This window comes from Belonocnema kinseyi, chromosome 9, assembly GCF_010883055.1.
Source record: "Belonocnema kinseyi isolate 2016_QV_RU_SX_M_011 chromosome 9, B_treatae_v1, whole genome shotgun sequence".
NCBI lineage: Eukaryota > Metazoa > Arthropoda > Insecta > Hymenoptera > Cynipidae > Belonocnema > Belonocnema kinseyi.
In genome coordinates this window covers 62,807,277-62,835,083 of record NC_046665.1, presented here as the reverse complement: position 1 = coordinate 62,835,083, position 27,807 = coordinate 62,807,277, and the positions used below count along the sequence as shown (strand labels likewise).

The 27,807-nt window shown below is 30.1% G+C and overlaps 2 protein-coding genes across 2 annotated transcripts in view; one reads left to right on the top strand and one right to left on the bottom strand.

Annotated features, from left to right (window-relative positions):
* Positions 1 to 27,807, top strand: part of LOC117179779 (nephrin-like) — a 628,567-nt gene that overhangs the window by 96,416 nt on the left and 504,344 nt on the right. The gene's annotated exons all lie outside the window — the stretch shown is intronic.
* Positions 12,602 to 19,302, bottom strand: LOC117179780 (farnesol dehydrogenase-like). Its single transcript, XM_033371880.1, has 5 exons — positions 18,974 to 19,302; positions 18,707 to 18,872; positions 18,486 to 18,612; positions 16,965 to 17,097; positions 12,602 to 12,877 (listed from the first exon to the last, which is right to left on the bottom strand). Exons 1-5 carry the CDS (start codon positions 19,103 to 19,105, stop codon positions 12,704 to 12,706), a joined length of 732 nt encoding a protein of 243 aa, XP_033227771.1. The 5' UTR covers positions 19,106 to 19,302; the 3' UTR covers positions 12,602 to 12,703.

The following is a 27,807-nucleotide window of genomic DNA, read 5'->3' as shown; positions in this document are numbered from 1 at the left end:
CGACTGTACTATACGGTAGCGAGACATGGACTTATCAAGAAAAAGATAAGAGTAAAATTAACGCAATTGACATGAGATTCATGCGCACAATAAGCGGGAAATACCTGATGGACAAAGTAAGTAACGAGATCATTCTAAAAGAATGTGGTGCAGAAGAGATGCTAGTAGACACATGGGAAAGAAATCGGTTAAGATGGTTCGGACATGTTGAGAGAATGCCAAATGAACGACTAACGAAACAAGTGTATCAAGGTAAAGTAAATGGCAGCGTGCCCAGATGTAGACCGCGAAAAGAATGGTTAGAATGTGTGAATGAGACCCTACTTAGAAGAGACATAAGAAGTCACAGAAACAAGAGAGCCTGCATGATAAAATGCATGGACATAAAAGAAGCTAGAGAAGTATGCCAGGACAGGAAAGTATGGCGGCAAATAGTTAATAAAAAGGGTGTCAGTAGAGTGAATAACGCCTGAAACAAAGGCCTTGGCTATCAATGGACCCAAGTGGGGAACCTTGCATAACGACTTCGTGAGGTTCTTCGCTTGGGGTGATTGCTAGAGAGATTGATCAGCAACCTGGGTCGGAGCAGTGTTGCGGAACGAACGTGTTATTTACTTAAATAGCACGAGAATTCTGGATCAATCTGACAAATCTCTATCCCTTTCACACAGTACTACTTTCCCCTAGTGAGTGAGTCACGCCTACCCCGAAAGGGAAATGGCTTAATGGTGTAATAATAATAATAACATGTTTCGTTGAAAATTCTACTTTTTTTATTGAAAATTGAACTAAATGGTTGAAATTTGAACTACTTTGTTAAAAGTTTAATGTTTGGTCGAATATTCAACCATGTATTTTATACGTCCATTTTTTAAATTAATTTTGTAACTGAAACTAACACTGTTCAATAATCAACTCAATAATTCAACTGTTTTGTAGAGTAGTCGACTTTTTGTCTTGAAAATTAAGTTTTTTGTTGTTAAAAACACGTATTCTAGATTTAAAATTCTATTATTTTTTATAAAATTTAATTTATTGTATGAAAACTAACGTTTTTGGTGAAATATAACTTATTACATGTTGGTTTGAAAACTTATGTCTTTGGTTACAAATTTAACAATTCAGTTGAAAATTCGTTTTTCTTGTGTGTTAAAAATTCCTTTTTTTTCTTGGTTGAGAACTAATTTTGAAATGAAAAATGTAGTTACTACTTGTTTGGTGTGAAGTTTATCTTTTTATTTGAAAATGCAACTATTTCGTTAAAACTATATTTCTTGTTATTCAAAACTCAAACTATTTTACTAAAAGTTAAAGTAGTTCATTAAATACTTTTCTGCCTGAGTTCAAAATGAACTTTCTTTTTTAGAAATTCAACCTTCTTCTAAAAAATTTCATTTTTTGGTTTGCTAATTCCACTATGGATCGAAATTGCTTTTGGTTGAAGTTAAATTTTTTCGTTTGAATATTCGACTATTTAGTTGAAATTTCATCTTGGCGAGATGAAAACCTTCCTTGAAGTTAGAGGTTTAAATATTTTGTTGTTGGTCAAGAATCATCTTGATGTGTTTAAAATCAAACCGTTTGCTAAAAAATTATACTTATTAACTTGAAAACTTAAGTATTTAGTTAAAAATTTATCCTTTTGACAGAAAATAGATCTTTTTGGCTGGAAATTTAACTATTTTCATGAAAATTCCAAAATCACCCTATTTACACTGTTTTTAAAGAAATTTTAGTTGTGAATTCCGACCTTTGTAATTTCTATGACCAAAAGTCTAGGTGCTTGTTTTTATATAATCATAAAATATATTTCTACACTATGCTTAATCAAAATAAAGTTCTAAACATTGATTTTCAATTGATTTGAAAAATGCTCGTTCCAGGGATTGTACCGGGTACTTGTTTGAACAAGTTCCTTGCATAATTATCACATCGAGTGATCAGGATGATTTCGTCTCTGATTGGTTTAGTCTATAATTCGATTGGGTGCTATCGACGAGATCCTTGTGGTTTTGGTGGTTAGGGGATGAACAGAGAATGGGCGTGTAGATCGCTAAGAGAGACAGCTTCAGGGTCCTCGCTTCTACAGAAGTATTGGTTAATTCCGTTAAAGGTTCCTTTTCAGTAACTTTCATGTCTTGCTAGAATCCAACAGACTACTCCTTATTTATCTCTTTTCATCCGAACCCACCCTTTTGTCAATAACCGTCTTCCGTAAACCCCATCTTTTCAGAACATTGTAGAATTTTGTACATCGATACTTTCAATGTGAATTCTTCAAGATTGTTCTAAGAGTTGTGTTCAAAATAATAAACAACACTTATTTCACTAAAATATTTTGTAGCTTTGTGTGTTTGAAAGTCTTTATTAAATAATTAATATTGTACATAAAATATAAAACATTTAGAAATTTCCGTTTACAAGGTCAGAGCGCTACCACCTTATTTAAGCGGGAGTTTCAAGCTTCTCTTAGCAGATGTATATAACTTGAGTGGAATTTTTGAAGCCGTTTTAATTGAAATATTATTTCATTTATCAATTTGATCCAGTTAGAATGTTATTTCAAAAAGTTGATAATGTCAAAGTTTATTTTAAAGCATATAAGCTCTGATTAGAATAAATATACGAGTACTAATGAAAATTTTCCTTTCTTTGTTACAGGTGAGTCTATTTTTGATGGGTTTTAATTGTATATCTAATCTAAAACCGACGTGAGTATACTCTTCTTTCAATTACTGACTATTCATGCGAAGAAGCCTATGTAAATTTAGTAGCTTCGTAGAGGACCATGGGTAGTGTACGGGGCTAATTATAAGTTAGTTGACAAAAAGTTAACGAATCATAATAAATTTTTCCTTCCCTTCTAAAAATAGTTATTTTATTTTAGAATGTCGCAAATCAATCAATTATAACATTGTTATCAAATAACGGTAACTCGAATTAAAATGTAAGTTTGAAATGGAATCTTTTCTATATGTTTTTAAATACCTATGGCAGTTTTTTTATTGTTTGTTTTTTATATAAAAAACGTGGCTTCCTTGCAAAATCGAACCTTTTAAAATTCTTAAGAGTACAAAATATTTTAGTTTGGATGCAAGCTTAAAGGTTTTCCTAATAGTGAAAGTTCAGACCGACATTTTTTTCTTAGGTAAATCTTCCCAGAACTATTGGAATTCTTAAATGGCCCACTTGGACCCTCATTTTTTAACATTCCTCAGTAATCCGAATATTTTAACTTGGAACATGTCTTGAAAAATGTTTGCTTTTCCTCATGAATGTTAATGATTTTCCAAAATAGTTTCTCTTAAGTTTCTCAATTTTTAAATGCTTCATCAGTAATGCTACAAATGTTTAAATGTATTTTTGAACTTTTCTAATTTTGGGAGTTTATAATTTCAAAGTTTACACTTATGTGAGATACTACTTTAAAATTGTACAACTTTGAATTTATTATGTTGAATTAGTTTCTGTCTCATTTTGCAGTTTTTTTATAACTATGCACGGGGTATTCTTTCTCAACTTCCCCGTATAAAAAATCTATGGCCTCGAAATCGTAAACCAGATCATGACTGTATGGGAAGAGCCGAGGTTTTACCAGAAATTGCTGAATAAGCTGCGATGAATGGACCGATGCGTGGTCGTGTTGAAGTATGTAGTCGTGACTTTTTCACAAATCGGGCCATTTCCTTCTCACTGCGCCACGTAATCGCTTTAGAACTTCTTGCTAATATTCTTTGTTTACCGTTTCGCCTCGCTCCACATTTAGAGTTATTTTTGGTTTTAAGGGGCCACCTGAGTGAGGGCTTCTTTCCATTAAATTAGGACCACTTTTGAATTGCCTAAACCACTCTTCAATCAGAGTATCAATCATAGGCTCATCTCTGTAAACACTTTCCGGATCATTACGATGGTTTTCGAACATGAATATCCAATTTTTTACTAAAATATAAAGCACACTTTTTTCGGTATGTACCGTTATTCTAAAATGCAACACGTACATGTGCAAACGTTTACAGAACTAGTCGAATTAAGATTTGCAAGTCCGCGTCACTCAGTGACAACTAGGTGTAAAATTAGAAGGCAAGGTCGGATACTTTTCGGACAGATCTATTGTATTAGCTTAATTTTTCTTATAAGAGCTCCATTCCAGGGAGGTTTCCCCTACATAATAATATTCCAAACAAAATTATTAGGACCACAATTAGTCAAGCAAATCCTGTGGTATAAAAAAATCTGTTTCAAGAGAACGAAAATAAGGACATGAGTCTGTTTTTTTTGCACACCCAAACAATGCCGATAAGAGAGCTTTCTTTGTCGTGCTTTTCTTTGCACAAGCCCCAAGCGAGAGTGCGCATCACCAGACATGAGAAACAACAGAAACAGGTGAACTTTTAATTACAGCTAGAAGCTCAGAAGGTGGCAAAAGGAATACTGGAGAGCATGAGGGTTTGTGGGAGACTTGAATCAAATATGGTCTATGGAAGAAACGAACTGTGATGAAGCACTGGAGGGTCGTTAGGTGAAGCCAGTCGAATCAGGGCTAAAACGGGAAAGACAAGAAGGTGACTGCACTTTTGGACTTTTAGAGAGATCGGAAACTGAATGGCAAGACGCGAAAGAAGGTGGATAAGGTTGGCACAAATGAAGACCGTGGAGAACTGTGAAAGAGTAGGGCACGCGCCTTCCGGGGATGGGATTGTTTCAAAGAATACCCACTTTTAATCTGGCAGCTTTCGCCCCACGTTAGGCGCTACCCGAGCGGAATAAAACGAAGTGGCAGGCCAAGGGATCCAGGGGATGAAAGGGGCGAATAAAAGGTTGCTAGAATCCACAGACAAAAGACCCCAAGCAAGGAGAAAAACGAAGGGAACCCTTCTCTTATAGACACAAGACTAGACTAGATTCTAGAGTAAAGCTTGGTTGTGTCCTTTTCATTGTTGGTGGATTCCATACCGGACTCACACAGACCAGTCTACATCGACGATTGGTTTTCAACTTTGGCTACTTATTTGTTTATTGGAGAAAATATAAACTGTCAAATATACACTTTTTGAGTCTCTAAAACACAAATTGCACTCGCAGAAAGGTTCTTATTTTACTTTTTTTGGAAATCGTTTAATCCCACTTGTTATTATGGTGCGGATTCCCAAAAATAGAGTGTCCTCAACATTTTATCCAAATTGGTTAATATTTATCCATCGCCCTAGGCACACTTGAACTTCCTCATAAGATTAAAATTTTTTTAACTTAAAATTTGTTAAATTTATAAAATTGCGGGCTCATCAAATAAGGTCAAAAATTGCATTTTCTATATTTGTTATCCTTAAATGTTTCAACATTCAACAAAATCTAATAATTTCTTCTTAAATGAATGATTTACAGGAAAATTAAAAATTTCTAAAAATGAAGATGATGGTGTATCAAAAATAATTTAGAATAGACCATGCAACGAATAATGTGCATATTTGCACAAAAAAGTCCATTTTGAAACCCCGAAAATAAATAAATACTAAAATAATCAACGAAATAAAAAATATATTAATGATTTTAAAATATTCGTCTTTATTTTTACATTTATTTAATCATTTCTTAAGTTTTTAGATTTGTAAAATTCTTTTGTTTTAATAATATTACGTTGTCAGATATTTTATAACGTGGGCAATATTATTTCGGAAATTTTTAAATTCGGAAAAATCAAAAACTGTCGATAATTCTAATATTGGCGAATTTGCCAATTCTTCAATAATTTTCAATTGTCGTCAATTTTATAAATTCGAAATTAATTTTTCAAGTAAATTCTTTTTCGGATCTTTTTCAGTGTCGTGAATTTTATGTTTCGAGAAGTTTTTGTCTGATCAGATATTGGATTTCAGAAGTTTAAATAAATCTCTATTTTGCTAGTGAAACTTAAGAAAATTACAAAATTATTTAAAAATTAGTTCAGGTTAGAATTTTTCTAAACTGTGCAAAAGCAAGTTTTTCATATTAAGTTAAATGCTAACTTAATAAGATTTGAAATATGTTGAATCTAAAATGTTTTTTGATTTGAATCGCAGAATCATACAAATATTTTACTTCCACGACAACAAACTATTTTTTTTGAACTTTTAATTTGTTAGAAATTTGGCAATTTGTAATTTTTGGTCAATTTTATAATTTTTTAATTTATAAACATTCTGCCGACTAATTTTATGCTTACATAATATATAAAGTAATGTTATTAAAAATCTTTACTATTAGTTGAATCGGGTTTTAACTTGTTCTCAACTTTTCAGTTATAATGACGCAGTAATCAATTACATTTAACAACAGTATTTGGTTGAACCATTTATTATTATTTATATACCGATATTTTCTTAGAATAGTAGAAAGTTGCGGATTTTATGAAATATTTAAATTTTGTTCATGTTTTCCTTAGTGCGAGATAATAGTTAATGAAATCTAATAAGCATAATTGTTTATAACTATTTTCTCCAATAGTAATACTAGATAGTTGTATTTTTTCTGAAACTTTTAACTTTTTGCAACTTTTTAGTTAGCGACATAATAATTAATGCAATTTAACAAAAATTATTGTTCAGAACATTCATTATTGTTTTCAAATAACTTCTCTTAAAGTAAATGCTAGAGATTTGCGAGTGTTTCTGAAATTTTAGCTTTGCTTTTACTTTTTAGTTAGTTAATAAATGTTAGTTAGTTAATGTTAATTTAAACAAAAAGGCTCGCAGTAACCCTATCGAAAAATCCGACGTAGTATACGACATCGACAAGGACTCCGAAAACTACGCAGGAAACGAGGTCGAAAACTACACCGGAAACGATGCCGGAAACTAGATCGGAATTTGGGACCTGATACGATGTCATTTCCGGCGTCGTTCACGACTTCGGTTCCGGTGTGGAATTTTTTTTTAATATGCACTTATAATTATGATACACTGAAAAAAGGTTACTTGTACCAAATGAATTTTACTTGGGTGAAGTAACTTAAACTCTCGTTTATTTCCAAAAAAATATTTATGTGGGGCAAATAAATATAAGCACTTTGATGGAAAAAATGATTTATTTCAGTTAAAGAAATTTCAATAGGATTAAGTTAGCATTTGAAGAAAAGAAATATCCGACAAATTGTCGGATGCATTACATATTTACTTAAATTTTCAACTGGATTCTTTTGGCTAACGTTATAATTAAAACTGTTATTATTATACATATTTAATTTAAACAAATCAGATAATTTAAAATCTTTATGAAGATAAAACAGAAAAAGTATATGAAAAATTTCACCTCCAGCAGGAATCGAACTCACGTCCTTCGAGGGTGAAGTCCACAGCAATGACAACGACGCTATCGCAACATGAAAATTTTAAGACGGAAAGCCATATTTACGCGCACCATGAATGCCAAAGAAATATTTCTTAAAATCAAAAACATGGATATTTAATTTAACAACATATTACTTTAATGTAAAGAAATACACAATTGAAAAAATTGCGCCAAATTAATAATTGTTTGATTTACAAAAAAAATAGTTACTTCGTTGGAACACATGTATAATTGTTATAAACGACTTAATTCTAGTAATAAAATAAAATATTTCTTTCAACTAAAGATATAGATATTTATCTAAACACAATATCTTGCTAATCTAAATAAATGCTTCATTGGTATACATGAATGGAATCTTTGTAACAAATGAATATATTTTCAATTTAATTATTATTATTTTAAATTAACCTGAATACTTCATTCAAGTATGCAAAAAATTATTGATTCAAATGCGTCCGAAGCCACTCAACGAATCGAAATCATTGAATCAAATAAATATTTCTTTGAACGACTAATCAGATTTCAACGAATCTATACCTTTTGAATCAATGAAATAATTTTCTTAAATGTTAGAAACATTTTCTTGAACCGAAAAAATATAGCCCAAGAATTCATTTCTTCGGATCAACAAGAAATATGTGTATGATTTCAATAAAAATTCCTACTTTTGAAGAATATTTTCTCGATAGAAAGAAATAGGAATAAGTAAATGCATTTAATTGTTCAAAAAATCCCTTTTTTCAGTGGGAAAATAATATTATTATATAATTTAATTTATAATTTTGATAATTTATCACAATTAAAATGATAAAAGTGAGTTTCAGGGAATTAATTAACAAAATAACTATAGAAAAATGTAATTATTATTATTATGTCATAATTATTTGTTTGATGAAATAAATCCTTTTAAAAAAAGAGTTCATGCATTTATACCAATGAAGCATTTATTTAGCTCAACAAGATATTGTGTTTAGATGAATATCTATTTCTTTATATTTTATTTATCACTAGACTTAAATTATTCATAATAATTGAACATTTATTCCAAAGAAGAGATTAGTTTTTTGAATCAAACATTTATTAATTTGGCGTAATTTTTTCAATTGTGTATTTCTTTAGATTAAAGTAATATGTTGTTAAATTAAATATTCATGTTTTTATTTGAAGAAATATTTCTTTCGCATTTATAGTGAGAGTTAAATATGGCTTTCTGCATTAAAATTTCAATGTTAAGATAGGGTCGTAGTCATCGCTGTGGACTTCACCCTCGACGGACACGAGTTCGATTCCAGCTGGACGTGGGTTTTTCATCTAATTTTTCTGTTTCGGGTTTATTGTTTATTGTTTCATATGTTAACTTAATCCTATTGAAATTTCTTTAACTGAAATAAATCATTTTTTCCATCAAAGTGCTTATATTTATTTGCCTCAAATAAATATTTCTTTGAAAATAAACGAGAGTTTGAGTTACTTCAGCCAAGTAAACTTCATTTGGCACAAGTAACCTTTTTTCAATGTATCATAGTTATAAGTACATATTGAAAAAAAAATTCACCCGGAACCGAAGTCGTGAACGACGCCGGAAACGACGTCGTATCCGGTCCCAATTTCCGATCTAGTTTCCGGCGTCGTTTCCGGCGTCGTGTCCGACGTCGCTTCCGACCTCGTTTGCGGTGTAGTTTCCGTCCTCGTTTCCTGCGTAATTTTCGGCGTCGTTATCGATATCGTATCCTACGTCGGATTTTTTGATAGGGAACTACTTTAAGGAAAGTTTACATTTGAGTTGATGCATACCGAAAATTTGAAGAATATTTCGAATATCTGATTTATTTCAGAAAAATATTTTCACAAAGAAGAAAAAGATTGTTCAAAAAACGATTCTCTCTAAAAACTATCCATTAATTATCTAAAAGAAGATAGTTAAAAACAATAATAATTGGTTCGAACAGTTATGGTTGTTGAAAAGCATTAATTCTTACCTCAATAAGTAAAGAGTGGACATAAAGTTATAAACTTCACACGGAAAGAAAAAAGAGAAGAAGTCGGATAAAGTTTTAAAACCTCCTTGTTGAAGAATTATCAGAGAGAAATAGAGAGTCACAATGCATTAGAAATATCAGTTGATAGAAATATGGCGCCCCCTACTCGCCCGTATACCCGTGATGGTCATTTGATTGATATATATATATATATATATATCGGTTTTAAATCCACGAGTGATTCCAGGACTCGGTCGGTGTGCAAAGAAACTGCACCACCGACAATGACCGACATGAGGTAAATGAAAGTGGCCCTCAACCCTTAACATGTGTGCGTCGCGTGGCCATCGTAGGTATATCGCACGCACACAACCTGATATCGGCTTTAACTCAGGCAGATTTAGAAATTAGAATTGAGATTGTTGGTATTTTACTGTTCGATCCCGAAGCAAGCAATTTTGTGACAGATACAATCTGATAGATAAATGAGTCAATTTCGTGTGTTTTTGACTGTCCAGTGTTTCACCTTAAAATCCGTTTGTACATTTTCTACATTTTGTACATTTTGTATCTTTGTGCTATAATTATTATCCATAGCTGGTTCAATTTAATGCCAGATTAAGCAAATCTGCAAATACCTCAAGAAATTGTAGGTTATGTTTCTATGTTTACCTTTCAGCTCCACTCTCCTCATCATTGTTTTCAGGTTCTTTTTTTTCAGAATTATAACAACAGGTGCGATCGAAAAACCGTTGGATTATCATCATTAACCCCTAAATATTTGACTTAAAAAAACAAAGTCAACCACATATTTTAAGTGACAAAAAATTAAAGAAATGTACAACTTCAAGTCGGGTGGTCACTGACTGGGAAAACCGGGAACTATAGCCCAGATTTGAAGACTTGAATCCCATCGATTTTATAATTATTCTTAATGAATAGTTGAGAATTTTTGATACATAAATTTCGAAAGCTTTGAATTTTTATTGGTCCCATTTTCAAACCTCTAATCCACAGTCATTTCAATATTTAACGTTTTAAAAATTTTCTCTTTTCTCAATTTCAATCTGAAGCTTTAAAAATTTTCAAGAGATTTCAAAATATTTCTAACGATTTTAAAAACGATTTTAAATATTTGAGGATCTTTTAAAAGATGTCAAGAAATTTTTAATTTATTTGTTTAATTTACAGGAATTTTAAAGAGTTAAAAAAGTGTTGGAAGGGTTATTAAAAAAAACCCAAAATACTTTAGAAATCTTAAAAAAAAAGTTCTAGGTATTTAAAAAGATTTTTAAGGATTTGTAAAATTTGAGAGAAATTACTTTCCGAACAACCCAGATTTTTGAGAAAAATCCTTTGAAAAGTCTTAATATTTTAAAATAAATAATTGTATTGTTTGTTTAACTACAAGAATTTGTCACAATTACTAAGCTTTAAAATTCTTTATTCAAATAATGAGCTTTGAGAATGAAAAGATCTCAAATCTCCAGTCCATCAAAATTGAGTGCTCGTAAAACTCAAACATTTAAAAGTTAAAAACTAGGCAATTTTATAAACAATTTCATTAATTTTATTAAATAAGTTTTTAAATACAGATAGTATTAATATCTTCTATTTAAAATTTCTAATTTTTTCAACCTACAAACTTTTTGACTTCTTAAATTTGTACGTTTTTCAAGTAATAAATTACAAAATTTGTAATTCCATTGAAGAGGCGGCTCATTCTAAACTTTTCATTCTTTTTGAAGTTACTAAAAATAGAAAAATATAAATTTAAAATCTGCTGCCTACAAAATTAAATTCTAATTTCGTTTATAAATGTAAAAAATCAAAAGTGAACTATCTACGTGAACACTGGTGCGCATCACCTCTCGTTTTCTGCGACTGTCGACGAAGTTCTATAAACTGAGGTGTCACAGTTCTTTAATTTCTCATCTCTTAAATTATCTCTAGCAAGAAATCTAAAACTCCTTTTAAAATAATATAAAATCTAATTAACTTCATACCATAATGTACAAAATTATGTTTTAAATCCTATATCTTTCAAATTCCTCGACTGTCATGTAAACTCTAGAGAAACTCTTTCAAATATTGTTAACCTTTAGAGTATTTCTTAGAGAAGATCGCTTAGTTCACAAAATACTTTTCCATAAGAATTACTCGAGTTTTTTTCTGCGATTCAGTTTTTAAATATTATTAGATTTTATTCTACATCTGATAAATAGTTTTCTATTATTTCTTCAAAGGCATTGAAACATTTGAAGACTTTTCTCTCTGTCCAAGATTCTGCAAATAATCGCCAAAATTTTAAGCGACTAAATTTTTTCGTGCAGAAGAAACTACAACTATATGAAAATTGTAATTTTTTTAACAATTTGTACTATATTGCATTATCATTTTATTCTTGGTTAAAAGTGGACAACAAGTTGAAAATTTTACTTAAAAAACTGAAATTTTTAGCATTATTGTAAGCAGATATTATTGTTAACGATAACAAATCGTTCAAACAATTATTCTTGTTAAATCTCATTGATTATAGAAATAGGTGTTAAACTTTATGGAGCTTGCGGAATCTAAAATTAAATTTTAAATAAATGTGGACCACCCTATTACACAAGAGTATGATCATAAAAGCTGTATAAAGAATGATTGTCAAGTTGTAATTAAAAATAGGAAATCCTGAATATTTATTTTGTACTCCACTTTCAATAACTTAGTGACAAGATTTGATTTTATTTGACTAATTTCATTAAAATTGACTTGTTTCACGCTTTCTTGGAAATTTCTTAGAAGAAAGAACAAGCGACCCTATGTTACTCAATTCCTCTATTTTCTTTAACTCTTCAGTTTCCCGTTCTTTGTTCCAGTCGAAGAAAAACGAAGTGGAAGGGCTTTTCTTTCTGCAACGAAGAAACCTTTCTTTCCTAAGAGCAAACGTCTTACGCTCTTAGAGATTAAGAAAAAAAAGTTTCAGATCTCAGACAAATGCGAATCTTGAAAAAATGTAATTGCTGTATCATTTTATTTTCTGTTTTAAACTCACTGTAGTCTTTTTGTACTTCTCACTTTGCCATACTTTCTAGCGAGATATAATCTAAAGAAAATAAAAGCATGACAAGTAAAAGAAGCGTAGTTGAGGAAACTTACATTGGCATTGCTTATTAAGCTAAAACTTTTCTCATTCCGCCGCGAATTCGAAATGTATCACGACCTGGGTCAAATGAAGTGAAATATTACCTAAGATTCCTTTCCAGAAAAGTTTTACAAAAAGATCATTTATTTGTACATCATAAAAATAGTTTATACAATTTTGTTAATAAAAATATTAACAATTATAATTTGAGTAAATTTTGGGTAAATACAAACAACAAATATGACGTTTTTACTTGAAGAATTCTTCAGAAGGCTTCTCCCACGGGTCTGATCATTATGTCGGATAATTGAACTCGTGGGTGGGTACCTAAAGCATAAACTACAGCATCGGCTATATCTTCCGATTCTAGATACGGCCATCCAGAAACGTCTTTATCAAAATCGAATATTTCCGTTTTCACAAGACCAGGACTGATGCTCTAGAAAAAATGAAATGAGTCAAAATGTATACAGGGCAAAAAATACAAGAAAACAGAGAAGTATCCTGAAATTAACTCGAAATTAATTAAATTTCAAAGAATATTTCAAAGCAGTTCAAAAGATTTCTAATTTTTTTCAATAGAATGTGAAATATTTTAATGAAAATGATTTTTATAAAATTCTTGGGAAAATAACAAAATTTTTTTTTTAACATTAATTCTGGTGATGCGTGCTAGAATGATGAAATTCAGGCTGCACTAAAAGCAAAAAGGGAAGCGTACAAGAGAACTTTGAACATCGCAGGTCTTAGCAATGAGGAAAGAAATATACGTAGAAATGATTATAGACGCGAAAACAGGATACTTAAACGATTAGTTAAAGAAAGTAAAGATACAATTAGAGCAGAAGAAGAGATAAAAATACAAAACGACTTTGAAGGAAGCAGGAAACTACTTTATAAAAAAATGAAAAGAAACAAAAGTACAGAAATTGTCAACGTGAGAAATAGTAGGGGGGAAATGGTATATGATGCAGATGGAATACTAGAGACTTTCAGAGACTATTTTAGGAGAAAATTCGGAGATGAAGCTATGGGACACCACAACTGCGATGTTGAACACGATACGTTGGAAGACTCAATTGAAAAAGGCTGTGTTACTGAGGTGAGGGATATAATTAAGAACTTGAAAAACGGTAAGGCTGCCGGGGTAGACAGTATTAACGCTGAAATGCTTAAACACGGTGGCGACTGCATACCACATAGACTGTGCGAATTGATAAATTTATATTTCGAGATAGGAGACGTCCCAAACGATTGGAAAAAAGCGATTATCGTACTAATATACAAAAGAAAGGGAGATAAAAGCGACTGCAATAATTACAGAGGGATTAGCTTATTAAGTACCGTAAGTAAAGTATACTCAAAAATACTTATTCGTACGGTAATGAAAATAACAGAAGCAAAGATTTGGGAAGTCCAAAGTGGGTTTATGCCAGGAAGGTTATGTACGGATCAAATATTTAGCTTAAAGCAAATAACAGAAAAAAGTTTGAGAGTAGGAAAAAAAGTTTTTTGTGCATTTGTTGGCCTAGAAAAAGCTTTTGACAAGGTAGATAGAAGTAAACTTTGGGAAGTTCTGAAAGATTATGGAGTCAATGGATGGACCCTACAAGCTATAAAAACAATATAGACAGGTAGCAAAGCGAGTATAAGAGTGAATGGGAAACTGAGTGACTGTTTCGATATTATTCAAGGAGTTAGACAAGGATGCGTTATGTCTTCATGGTTACTAGTAAGGGTACCTGGGTTAGCGTTCGCAGATGATAAGGTTGTTATGGCAGAGTCTATCGAAGACTTACAAAGAATGTTGAATAAACTACATGCAAGCATGAAGAGCATGGGCCTCGAAATTAACGCAAATAAAACAAAAACTATGGTGTTCGAAGGAAAGAGGGAGAAAACACTATGCAATATTTTATTAAATGATGAGAGAATTGAACAAGTTGATAAGTTCGTATACCTTGGTAGCTTATTTACTAAGGACGGAAAGATAGATCTGGAATTAGGTAGACGAATAAATGAAGGTAAGCAGGTTATTGGTAGAGCAGGTGCCCTCATCAGAAGTAAAATATATCAAATAAATCTAAAATGGTAATACATAATTCTATATTTGTACCGACTGTACTATACGGTAGCGAGACATGGACTTATCAAGAAAAAGATAAGAGTAAAATGAACGCAATTGACATGAGATTCATGCGCGTAATATGCGGGAAAACCCTGATGGACAAAGTAAGTAACGAGATAATTCTAAAAGAATGTGGTGCAGAAGAGACGCTAGTAGACACATGGGAAATAAATCGGTTAAGATGGTTCGGACATATTGAGAGAATGCCAAATGAACGACTAACGAAACAAGTGTATCAAGGTAAAGTAAATGGCAGCGTGCCCAGAGGTAGACCGCGGAAAGAATGGTTAGAATGTGTGGATGAGACCCCAGTTAGAAAAGACATAAGAAGTCACAGAAACACGAAAGCCATAAAAGAAGCTAGAGAAGTATACCAGGATAGGAAATTATGCCGGCAAATAGGTAATAAAAAGAGTTTTAGTAGAGTGAATGACGCCTGAAACAAAAGACCTTGGCCACTAATGGACCCAAGTGGGGAACCTTACATAACGACTTCGTGAGGTTCTTCGCTTGGGGTGATTGCTAGAGAGATTGATCAGCAACATGGGTCGGAGCAGTGTTGCGGAACGATCGTGTTATTTACTTAAATAGCACGAGAATTCTGGATCAATCTGAAAAATCTCTATCTCTTTCACACACTACTACTTTCCCCTAGTGAGTGAGTCACGCCTACCCCGAAAGGGAAATGGCTTAATGGTGTAATAATAATAATAATAATAATAATAATAATAATAATAAGAAAGAGCCTCGGTGGTTCAGTTGGTTAGACACTTGGACTTCACCTCAGAGGTCCGGGGTTCGATCCCTGAGCCGGTACCTCTGGAAATTTTTCAATGTACCTTTACCGAGGTTCTGGTGGTTCGGAACCCACCTTAAGCTGTAGGTCCCCCCATCGTGTACTTGACTGCAACCCAGTCCGTCAATGATGGGGTAAAACTAGGCTTTGTCCAATATGTCTGGGCAGATTGCTCTCATTAGATCACTTGATTGCATTATAAAAATGCGTCCGTGACTGATGATGTATACCGGGACAGCCCCGTGCAAAAATGATCAAATAAAAATCCATCTCTAACCAAAAATGCCTTCGACATGTTGGGCCAGTATAAGCCTCTGACAACATTTCAACACTGAAATGTTTTTAAAATAATAATAATAATAATAATAATAATATAACAATGTAATATATAATATAATAATAAGTTTAAAAATTTAAGAGTTTAAAAGAAGACTGGAAGAGTTTTCCTTTGACAGAAATTTCACATTTTCTATTAACAATGCAATTGTTTGGATAAATATTAATTTTGTTGGTTAAGGATTCAACTACTTGCTAAAAATTTGTCTTTTCAAATTAAATTGAGCTATAATCTGTTAAAAATACTTTATTTAATGTTGAATGTTAATTTTTTTGTTTGGAAATTGATTATGTTTATCTTAAAATTTAGCTTTTCCACATTTAGTTGAAAAATGAAATTTTTTAGTTGCAAATTCACTTACTTTGTCAAAACTCAACTATTTTCTTGAAAATTCATCTTTCTTTAATCAATTCTCTTTTTTATTAAAAATTACAATATTTTTTAGTTAAAATATCGGCTATTTAATTTTTCGTTTTGAATTCATGGTTTTTGGTTCAAAATGCAATTACTTTGTTAAAAATACATTTCTTTTTAAATGACAATTTTTCATTTGAGATCAAAATTGATCTCTTTCTTTGAAAATGTAACAGTTTTGTTGAAAGTTCTTCTTTTCCTTAAAAAGCAATCTATTTAGTTTCAAATGAACTTTTTTGTTGAACATTTTTATTTTTGGCTCAAAAATTAAACCATTTTATAGAAAATTCGTATCTTTTGGTAAAAATTTCATTCTTTTTGGATAATGATGCAACTGGTTGAAAAATAATATTTTGTAGCCAATGATTCAACTAATTCGTGGAAAATTCTTCTTTTTACACATATAATTGAAAATTTCAAGATTTAAAGCAATTTCAAACAAAATTTTGATTTCGAAGGATTTTAAGGTAAAACTTAGAAGCTTTTAAAGAATTTAAAAAGATCTCAAAGGAATAAAAAAGTTTCCTCAAGACTTATGGGAAAATTTCATACAATTTTGTATTTTGAAAAATTAGTTCTAAGAGAGAACTAAAAAAAATTTTATAACATTTAAAACGATTTTGTTGAACCTCAAAAAAGTATATACCTAGAAGATTTTTAAGAAAAAATTTTATTTTCCGGATTACAAAATTTTAAATGAAAACTGGACGAAGTTTAAGAGATATTTTGATGTTTTGAAAGAATACACAGATAATTTAAAAGTTGTGAAGATTTCAAAAAGTCAAATGTAGAATTTTAAATATCTCGAACAAAAAATTAAGATATAGATTTACTAAATTATTGTTGCTTACCGAAATTTTTATTCTAGAGCCACGTAGCTCATCTTCTAATGTTTGCGTTAATGCTGTAATTGCAAACTTCGTACTTGGATAAACATTCAAGGGGAATGCATTACCAGTTCTAGGAATCCTGTGGCCTAAAACGCTAAAAGGTTAAAATTAATTTTTAAATATTCAGTCATTAATTAAAATACGAGGTTTTAAACAACAAAGAAGAAAAAAAATGTTATAACAGGTTTCACTTCCATTCCCATATTCCCCTTTTTTCATTAAAAGTAATTCCTCTTTTTCCCCCTTTTTCGAGAAATTATCCCTTTTTGCCCAATTTTACAGATAATTTTTTTCTACTTTTTCGAACTTATTTATACTGCGTACTCATAATAACGCGTACTCAAATACTTATTTTAAAAAAATCAATGTATCCTAGGGTGCCCACATAAATCCCGATTTCAGGATTTTCTAAAATCTTTAAGCAAAAAATTCTTTTTCGTGGTGAGAAAGTTATTCAGTATTTCTTTAAATTAAAAAAACATATCTTTAAAAGTCGCTAGAATATTTGTGTGGCTGGTATGCGATATTTATGAGTTGATTATGTTTACTGTTTTTTACAGTTCAAAATTTTTTAATAAAACTGAACGGATAACTGCTTTATAAAGGTGTCCAATTTCGTTGAATTAAAAAAAAGTTAAAAGAATGTGGAAGTTCTATTAGGCATACATTTTGTGAGCAACTTCAGTTTTAAGGGTCAAATTTAGCCCCAAAATTTGTTTTTAAAAATAAAAGTCATGGGATAATATTTTTCACTTAATTAAAAATAATTGTCTGTGTCATACGTTGTGATTAGAATGACGATTTTTGTACATTGCAATTTTTAACAATGAAAATTGTCGTTATATAAATGAAGAAGATATCAAAAATCGTTGGTGATTGTTATCGCAATAGTCTTTCAATATAAAAAAAATGTAAATGTGCTGAGTAAACTGGTTTAATTTTTTCCGAGTATATGTATATTTATTAGCACTGTTTATTAAAAAAGTTTCGTTTTTTGAAATATAATCCCTCGCTAATTTTCATTATTTGTAATTAAGAGATAAATATTTCTCATCAGTTTATTATAAAAAAATGATCAGTGCTTAATGTGTCACCCGAAACTTAATTTACCGTAAAATTGATGCCTTATGGTTGTTAGACGTCCGTTCAAAATATTTGTTGTCTCACGCCAAGAATCTGACATAAATTTGAAATTTTTGTAAGCAAGTAAGACCTTTAGTTTTGCTGTTAAATTAAAATATTTATAACTAAAAAAAATTAATACATAGTCATTAAAGTTGCATATCTGCCATAAAAAAGGTTGCGACTTGTTATTTTAGGTTAATCTGAAAGAAAACAGTTAAAAACACTTTACACACTCAAAACATCAGTTTTTCTTCTCCTATTTTGTCCCCTATTTTTTATTTTATTAATTTATTTTTTGAAAAAATTCTCCTTATTCCCTATTTTGAGAAAATTTAGCACTCTGCAACCTATAATGACCTATTTATATTGATGATGTGGCCTTCTTCGCAAGTTTCCTTCAAAATTTTAACAGCTTCCCGAGTGCAACGTAAAGTGCCCAGTACATTTACATCAATCGTTTGTTTCCAAATTGCTGTCTCAACATCTGAAATTTAAAAAATTGGAAATAGTACTAATGATACAAATAAATTTTTTTCACTTTGATATTTCTAACATAATCTTGAAATAATTGTACTAACCTAGTATTTGTCCAGGAATAGCAATGCCAGCATTATTTACAAGAACATTAACACCACCAAACTCTTTTTTTATCCATTCGAATGTATGAATTATTGCACATTCATCAGTAATGTCTAATTTTCGGGCAATAAATGTCCCTTTGTCTTTTACACATTCCAGTTCTTTCTAAAGTACATATAGTAAACAAGCAATTAATTATTTTAAAACTGGGTCAGGAATGATCCAAAATTGCTATTGACAGGGGCCCTATTTTTTATTTTTCTGACCTCCATTTTTTCTTTTCTTCTGGCAAGTCCAACCACTATCATGCCTTTTTGAACTAACGATCTTGCTATTGCTGCACCAATACCAGCGGAAGCACCAGTTACTGCAGCAACTTTTCCACACCACCGGTTCATTTTATGTGATATTAATTTCTACTTTTATAATTTCAATATACTATTTTTCTTATTTTCCCTTGAACATATTATTTTTACTGAACTATTTTTTGTTTTGTATTTCTGGGATTTAATGATTTTTAGAATAACGCCCACGCCTTATAAAATTGAGATTCAAGTCTAGGATAAATTGTAGAACTTGTCAAAATTTAAAAAAATGACGTTCTCGAAAGACTCATTTAATAAAGCTATATTCAGATTATTGGTGTAGAACATAAAAAACGAATCGTAAAACTTTGATATTTTAAAAACGAATTTAAATTTTGTATTGATAGTTGCTAAAGATTAACAAAATTTTTAATATAGGAAAGACCAAATATATTTTTACATCTCCCAAGAACGAAACATATATTTTTTTAAAGGAAATCAGGCAGTAGGCATTTTTCGGCCTGCGAAAAACTGTAAACAAAATTAGGTTTATTTTAATTTTTATGGTTCATGTTCCCAAAAACCCACATTTACATCTTTTCGAAATTTTTCTTGAATTTGTGCTTTCTTAAAGAAAACATTTTGTGAGTTTTGTGCATGCATAAATAACTTTTATAAGCATATTCTTTTTCTATAAATTCGAATTTGCTTATTTTCCTCGCCGTTTAACCTTTGAAAATAATCAAATAGGTTGGATTGTCGAGAAAATATTTTTTAAAAATTTGCTGAAAAAAAATATGAACTGGTTACTCATAAATAAGGCACAAAATAAAATTTAAATCTTAAAAAAAAACATGTAGCATACCCGAGAGATTCTGTGACTTCAAGTGAGCCTTTTTGTTTTCAAATCGATTCGATCAGGAAGAATTTCTCATTCCTGTTATTTTTCAAAGGTTTTTTTAAATAAAATAAATGTTTCCAATAGCTAGAAAATGAAACCAACTTTTGTTCAACATGAAAAAATATATAACTAGAATATTATATGTTCATCAGTTATTAGAAGTTTATTAATAATTCGTTAAATTTATACAAATAAACGTATATAAATAAAAAAAATCAGTTATGATGAATTTGGTTTTGAAACTTCAACTGGTATTTTTATGCTTTATAAATTTATCTCTTTCAGAAGAAATTTAATATTTTTTAGATAAAAATGCAACTATTTGATTAAAGATTGGTCATCATTGGTTGATCTGTAGAGAATTCAGCTATTTTGTTGACAAGTCTTCTTTTGATATTGAATTGAACTGTTTTTAATTTAAAATTAGTTGTTAAGTTGAAATATGTGTCATTGTACCATTAATGAAAATTTCATTTTTTTCATCTCTTTGGTTAGAAATTCTTTTTTTTTTGTTTATAAATTATTTATTTCACTGTAGATTAATTATTCTAGTTGAGCATTCTTCATTTTACTTGAAAATTCGTCTCTTTGGTTAAAAATTGAAATATTTGGTTGAAAACTGATATTTTGAAATTGAGAATTCAGTGATTGGGGTAAATGTAAAAATACTTAGCTAAAGATTCGATTTTTTTAATTAAATTTTTTTACTGGTAACTTATGATTTTGAGTTGTTAATTCAATTTTTTTTTCAAAACTTATACATTTTGTTGAAAATTCGTCAATTCGTCAAAATCCTGAATTTTGAACAAGAATTATGTCCATTTTCATCATAGAATTATGTACCCAAATGCATCACTCCGACATCCTAAGCTCGACTTCTCTGCTTTATTTGAAATGGAATTAGTCAAAACTTATACCTGGGATATAAATAAAATAACAAGAAAACATAAAGTAGTGTGAATCCAAAATTGAACATAAGAACTTCTCGTTAATGGAAATCAATCGTGAATTGTTAATGTGAATGTTCAATGATAAAGTCTAATAAAAAGGAGTTGAAAGAGAGCATATGAAAAATTGATATCCATTTAGTAGTGTCGAGTTTATAATAATAGACGGCATAATTTTAGTACCTGAAGACAGTGAATTAAGATTTGTGGTAGCAAATCGCTGCCAAGTGCAATAAAATAAAACTGATAATTTATTTCCTCGAGAGAACTATTGGTTTTCTATTTTATTGAATGGACTGCACAATTTTTCATCGATATTAATGAAACTTGGCTACGAGGTGTAAAATGCAAAACTAAAGTTTTGAAACAAAACAGAGCTTTATAAAGTCAAAAATGTACAATTTCACGCTGGAAAACCATAAAAAGTAGAATTTTTCACATTTGCCAAGGTCCACGGTCAAACCTACTAAACTGATTGACTCAAAATTTCAAGTGGACATGCATTCAATTAATGTTCAGTTTTTTCCAGGCATTGGAAATACCTTCATTAGTTATAAATTGTTAAGGATTTCACAAAAGAGAATTAGTATTATCATTATTATTATTATTAGATTAAAATTGTAATTAAAACTTTAATCGTTTAATCTTTTGATATATTTTTATATTTTATCATAAAACATTTAATTTTGAATTTTGCTCCCGGCTACAGCAAAATCTGTTGGTACAATTATCGTAAAATGTTCACTGGAGGTGTGCGGTAATAGACTCTAGTTTATTTTTTCAGGATTTTGTAATATCTTTAAACGTTTAAAAATTTGTTGCATGTTTTATCATAAAAAATTTAATTATTATTCATTTGTGCATGGCTCGAGTGAAATATGTTTGTCCAATAAATATATATAATGTTAGCTGTGGGTCCTATTCTTCAGAAATGTATAATTCCCTTAATAGTTTAAAAATGTTGTATATTTTTTCATAAATAATTTAATTTTTCATCCTCATATACGGGTGTAGCCAAATCTATTGATTTGGTTAACATATAAATGTAATTGCAACTGTAACATATTTAAAGAATTTATATATAATATTATCATCATTTTATTGAATTTTATAAGTTTCATCATATGGAATTATTAATGTCGGGGTTCGCTCGTACCACGAAATTCTGGCTATTCGCTTCATTGGTATTACCTGAAGGGTCTTTTAAATTAATTTTATTGATATTTAGAGATGAAAAATACAATTGATCACACCCAGTTTCTACAATCGTAAATTTTTGTCTATGAATACTTGAGAAAATGTTCTCTCAAATTTCAATTCCAAAACAATAATTAAAAAATTTAGTTTCTAATACTGGCTGTCAGTCAATGTTCATTTTTTATAAGATATGCATTATAACGAATTAGAGTAGGCTGCGCAAACTCAAAATGATTAGATTCATTGTTCGATTAAACATTTTTGATTTTTCAGTGTTTTGTGTTGTGTCAAATTTTAGGAAGTAAATAATTTTAGACGAAAAAAGTGAACAAAAATTGGTTTATTTGTACATTTGTAAAAAAAAACGTTTACATAGGATCCATAAAAATGAGAAGAAAAGACATTTTTTAATTTGTTCATGTGTAAAGCTTATGAAAGTGAATAACCTTAGACGAAAAAAGGGAGAAAAAATGTTTTCCTCGAAATATGAAATTTAAAAAAATGATAAAATATGCACTTCCATTATTTTTATACCTACAGTTGCCAAAAAAATATTTTTATTATTTTTAAGGCATTTTTTTAATAAGCTAAAGAAATACGTACACTTATTCATCAGAAATAGAACAAACTTTTAATATTTTGCGGTGAAGCCTATAAAAGTGAATAAGTTTTCCATATTTTAAAGCTTCAAACAATTTTTTTATATATTACATATATCCTGTATGAACGGATTTTTACAGATTTTTTTTGTAAAAATAGCTTATGTTTCAGATTCCTTAAAAAAAATCAAAATTGCCTTTAAAACTTAGAACTATGTATGTGTTTTCTTAGTTGATCAAAAAAGCATAAGAAAATAGACACATTTTTTTGCAACATTAAGTGTAAATTAAAAAACTTGCGTTTTGCGTCATTTAAAACAATTAAATTTTTATAAAACAATTATTTTCCTACTTTTTCCCCATCTAAGGTCATTTACTTTTATAAATTTTACCCCAAAAAGAATGACACAACTTTTTTACCTTACGAAACAAATTTAAAATTCGAAAGTTTTCAATCATCTTGCCCAATGGCGAGGAATTAAAAAATGTCATTATTCCTCTTGTAAATAAGTGAAATGTCACTACAATAAAAAGTCTGTGAACCCGTGAGGTGCCGTGCCGAGATTTATATCGTGCTAAACTCATCTCAACTATCGTTCTGACAAATTCGAGCTTTAAACAAGAAAAACAGGTCGTTCTTTTAAAGTCGGAATAAATATTTTTGCATTTTATCGTGGGGAGCCCCTGAAGCCAGCTACTTTTCGCGCGAAAGACCGTAATCAGGGAATATATTCACTCAGTGGATCTCGGGAGTGAATGCAATAGGGAATATGGAATAGGGGAAGGAACCTTATGTTTTTGAATGTGTAAGTCTGAATTTGCTTGTAGAATGTGGCTGTAAGTGTGTTTGTAGGGTGGAAGGAAGAAGAACGCGCACCACGAGTTCGAAGAGATGCCCAAGAAATACGGTGGGATTTCGAGCGGAATGAACTCCGAATTATGCGTCAGACAAATGCCCGGTCATGAAAACTAAACTTTACTTGAAGCTTTGAGCTAGCACAACGCTTTCCTCCACTTACCTCTCAGCATAATTTAGACCTGCACCTGCACCTGCACACCCAACTCTTCTTCAGAAGAGGCGTGTATTAAACCCTTAACTGTCGCAAATAATTCCAGGGTGGCAGTTGCTTTAACGAGTTTTCTAGAGTCAATTTGAAAAAATTCTTATTTTTTGCTGCTCAATTAACGCCCTCGGAAATCACACAGATAAAAACTTGTTACGAAATGTTGCAGGCAATTGGCCAAGCAAGGTGAACGCGAGGTGGGTACTCTAAACTAAGATAAAGTTTCCGTAGTGAATCGCAAATATCTCCACGGAAAGTTTACCTCAGCTTGGAGTACAGTAAGCTCTTACTTATTCTAAGGGCCTAGGAACTTATGCATTCGGATATTTTAAGGCTACAACGACCCCCACTCTTACCGCGTGCCGTGAGGTGCTTTTTTCAAGCGACGTTCATTGTTTGCCTTTGCCTTTTAGCGATACGTGCGCTGTAAGCATGTGTGCGTCTTTGCAAAAAACAAAGGGCTTCCCAATCTTAGGGCCTCTTTTCAATTGATCAGACACTGACGTGGGCGAGACCGTACATGGTAAGTGGTGAGAGGTAAAGGGGCTTCCTCACTTGTAATATCCAAGCAGTAAAAACTTGGAATAAGTGAGCATTAACATAAAAGAGCATTGGAATAATTGAGCATTGAAATAAGTCGGAGTTTACTGTAATCAGCTGACTAATACCCTGCTTGAATGATTACCTGCACCAATTCATACACCCAGTTTTTCTATGATTGGTTAATCGGACTTTATAAACTGAAGCCAAAAGAAGTCTTTTTGACTAGTTTTTTGTATACATAGTCTGAAGAGTAGAAATACAAATGGTAAAGAGCTTTTTTTGGGAAAAATTTTTTTTAACTTATGTTTTTGAGTCAATCTAACAAAAAAACCAACACTACCATCTAACAGGTCCCAACTTCATAGTTATTTTTCGCATTGTCTTTCGATTTGCCCAGAAGCAGAACCGAACAGATTTTCTTCCACGAAAGCGAACACCATTTCGAGTAACTTTCAAGAATAATCTGGGCTATCACACAGTAATTTTTTTCTCAGATCACTTTTTAAAATAAACAGTTGAGTTTAATCAGTTTTCTTTCAATAAACCAATGGTTGTGCACTATTCTTATTTCTTTTAATTATTTAAAAATATTTTAGGTTTTTTTTTAAGGTTTACACATTTTTTAACAGATTCTAAAAATTAAGGGATTTCGAAGGATTTTCAAGATGTTAGAGATTTTTAAAAAGTTAAAAGAAAATTAAAGAGCTTTAAAAAGTTTCTGGATGTTTCAAAAGATATAAAATATTTCAGGGTATTTGTAAAGTACGCAAGGACTGAGAGATTTCGTAGTTTCCAAGATTTAAAAAATCTCAAGGTGTTGCCACATATTTTGAAGGTCTCTGAAGATTTTATGATAACTTGGAAAATTTCAAAGAATTTTTAATTGTTTTACATCATTTGAAGGAATTTTGTCAATTTTTAAAGGCTTTAGGACATTTTTTTTAGGACATTTCAAACATTTGTGAGTATTATTACAAAACTTCAATTTCTTTCTGTAATTTAGCGGTATTTCAAAGGATTTGAAATATCTTAGAGTATTTTGAAATATTTCAAAACATTTGCAAGAAAAAAAACTCCAGGGATGTTTAAGGATTTGAAAAAGTTTCCAAGTGGTTGTAAAGAATTTTTTAGAATTCCGGAAAATGTAAAAGGATTTTACAGGACCTATAAAGTCTTGAAATATTTTAAAAGATTCCAGGGGATTTTATGAAATTTTCCATGATCTCGCTGATTTACAGATTTTAAAAGTTCCTAAGAAACTAAAAAAATGTCCTGAAATTTCTGGAAATATCATCAGATTTGACAGAATTTGACCCTAAATTCTTTCAAACTTACCTTGAGTTTTTAGGCATTTCATCAAATTTTTGTTAGTTAGGTTGGGTTAGGTTAGGTGGTTTATCTCTTGTAAAAATTGTTGTCTAAACTTACCGAAATTCTTGTTATCTCGACATATATTTTATTTATATATTTAGATAAACTGACGTCTAACTTTTCCACTCTGAGAAATATACTTCCGTATTATGAAATTAAATCAGCTTTTTCTTAATTCCATTTGGAATCTCTGCAAAAATTTTAATAAAAATGTTTTTCTGTTTAAGTGCCTTTGGTTAATTCGAGATTCCGATTTATCCGAGAAAAGATCTAAAAAATAACGGATTCAAATGTTTTGAAGTTTTTCTCTACATCTCAAATCCTTTAGGATAAAGAAATTAATTTTTAAATACGTATTCTTTAAAAAATTTTGGATCTCTATCATTGTCTTTTTTTACATTCAATTAAAGGAGTGAAATATATTAGCATTGGAATCAAATAGGCGGTTGTACTCTTAATTGGCCTGTGGTTTGTAGCTCTTTCTGTGCCTAAAGTAGCGTTGGAAGGATATTAATGTCTTCCTCCACTTCGAAACACTTGATAGCCCTTTTCAGTTTACTCTAGGTCAGTTTCAACCACAGCGATTTATACAATCATTTTTATTTAGCATACAACAAAAATAACAAATAAAATACGAAAAAATTGTTTTTAATAATTACAGTTACTCTTTTATTTAGAATTTCTCTTTTTTCCCCTGTTTTAAAAAAACTTATATTATTTTCTTAGAAATATCCACTATTTGGTTGAAAATTGATATTTTCTTTGAAAATAAACTGTTTTGTAGAGAAGTTGCTTTTTTGGTCTAAAAATTCAACAATATGCTTCAATTTTTTTATTTTGTGGCCAATAAATCTTTCTTAGTTAATAATGTTGCTGCTTTTTATTTAAAATCGAAACTTTTTATTTTAGTAAATATATTTAGTTAAATAAAGAAATATTGTTATTTTACTTTGTTAAAAATTCATTCTCTTTGATATAGATTTATCATTTTGTTTAAAAATGCTACAGTTTGGTGGAAAATGTAAATTTTTGTGCTTTTTTGGAAAAATCTACTCTTTGGCTTGAAAATTATACTATTTTTGTGGAAAAATCAACCAAAAATTTTAATTTGGTTTGGAAAGTAAACTGTTTTGTAAATAATTTGCCTTCTGAGCTCGAAAATTGAACACTTTGGTGGATTTTAATCTCTTCTCAATAAAAAAATTTCTGACATTCAAATTCAAATATTTTTGAAATTATTTTACTACTTAGTTGAAAGTTGAGCTACTTTGTTAAAAATTTATTTTATTTGTTAAAGATTAATTACTCTAGTTTCTGGTGATAAATTGAACAATTTTGTTGAAAAATCCACTATTTTTTTCCAAATTTAACTTATGTACTTTAAATTTGTCCATTATTTTGTGAAAATGTAACTATTTTGATAAAAATTAATCGATTTCGAAATAAATTTTAACCATTTTGTTGAACTCTTGACTTTTTCGATGCTTTCCAGTTCAAGTACTTCATTGACAATGCCACTTGCTGTGTCATAATTAATTTTTTTAAGATTCAACTATTTGGTTGAAATTTCATCTTTTAGTTTAAATTTTCAACCATTTGGTTGAAGACTTAACTTTATTTTTGAAAATTTAATTGTTTCCCTAATAATTACACTATTTTATTAAAAATTATTATTTTTGATCTATAATTTATCCGTTTTTTTTAATTCGTTCTTTTGGACTAAAAATTCATCTTTCTTGATTGAAAACTACCTCTTTTGATGGAAATTGGTTTTGGCTTGGAAAAAATTTTTCATTTTAATTTCAAAATTGTTGAAAATTCTATTATTTTGATAGAAACATCAACCATTTGTTTAAAAATTATATTTTTGTTTAAAAATTCAATTGTTTTCTAAAGAATTCCTGAAGAATTGATTCAAAAAACTTTCTTGGTTAAAAATTCAATTATTATGCTGAAACTGATTGGTAGAAAAATAATCTGTTTTTGATTTGGGATTCATCTATTTTGTTGAAAGTTTTTCTTTTGTATTGAATTCGACTGTTTTTTATTCAAAATTAAAACATTTTTTGAATTAACTAACGACTTTGTTAAAATTTGAAGCTATTTGTTAAAAATTAATTGGCATTTTTGTCTTAAACATTTTACTATTTGGTCAATACTGCAAGGGTTTTTA

What these genes read in the sequence shown, in the direction of transcription:
- LOC117179780 (XM_033371880.1), bottom strand. Translation starts at nt 19,105, where the DNA reads ATGAACCGGTGGTGTGGAAAAGTTGCTGCAGTAACTGGTGCTTCCGCT. An exon ending in CACATCATCAATATAAATAG is followed by an intron (nt 17,098 to 18,485) that starts GTCATTATAGGT and finishes TTAACCTTTTAG; the next exon opens with CGTTTTAGGCCACAGGATTC. An exon ending in GCTCTAGAATAAAAATTTCG is followed by an intron (nt 12,878 to 16,964) that starts GTAAGCAACAAT and finishes CATTTTTTCTAG; the next exon opens with AGCATCAGTCCTGGTCTTGT.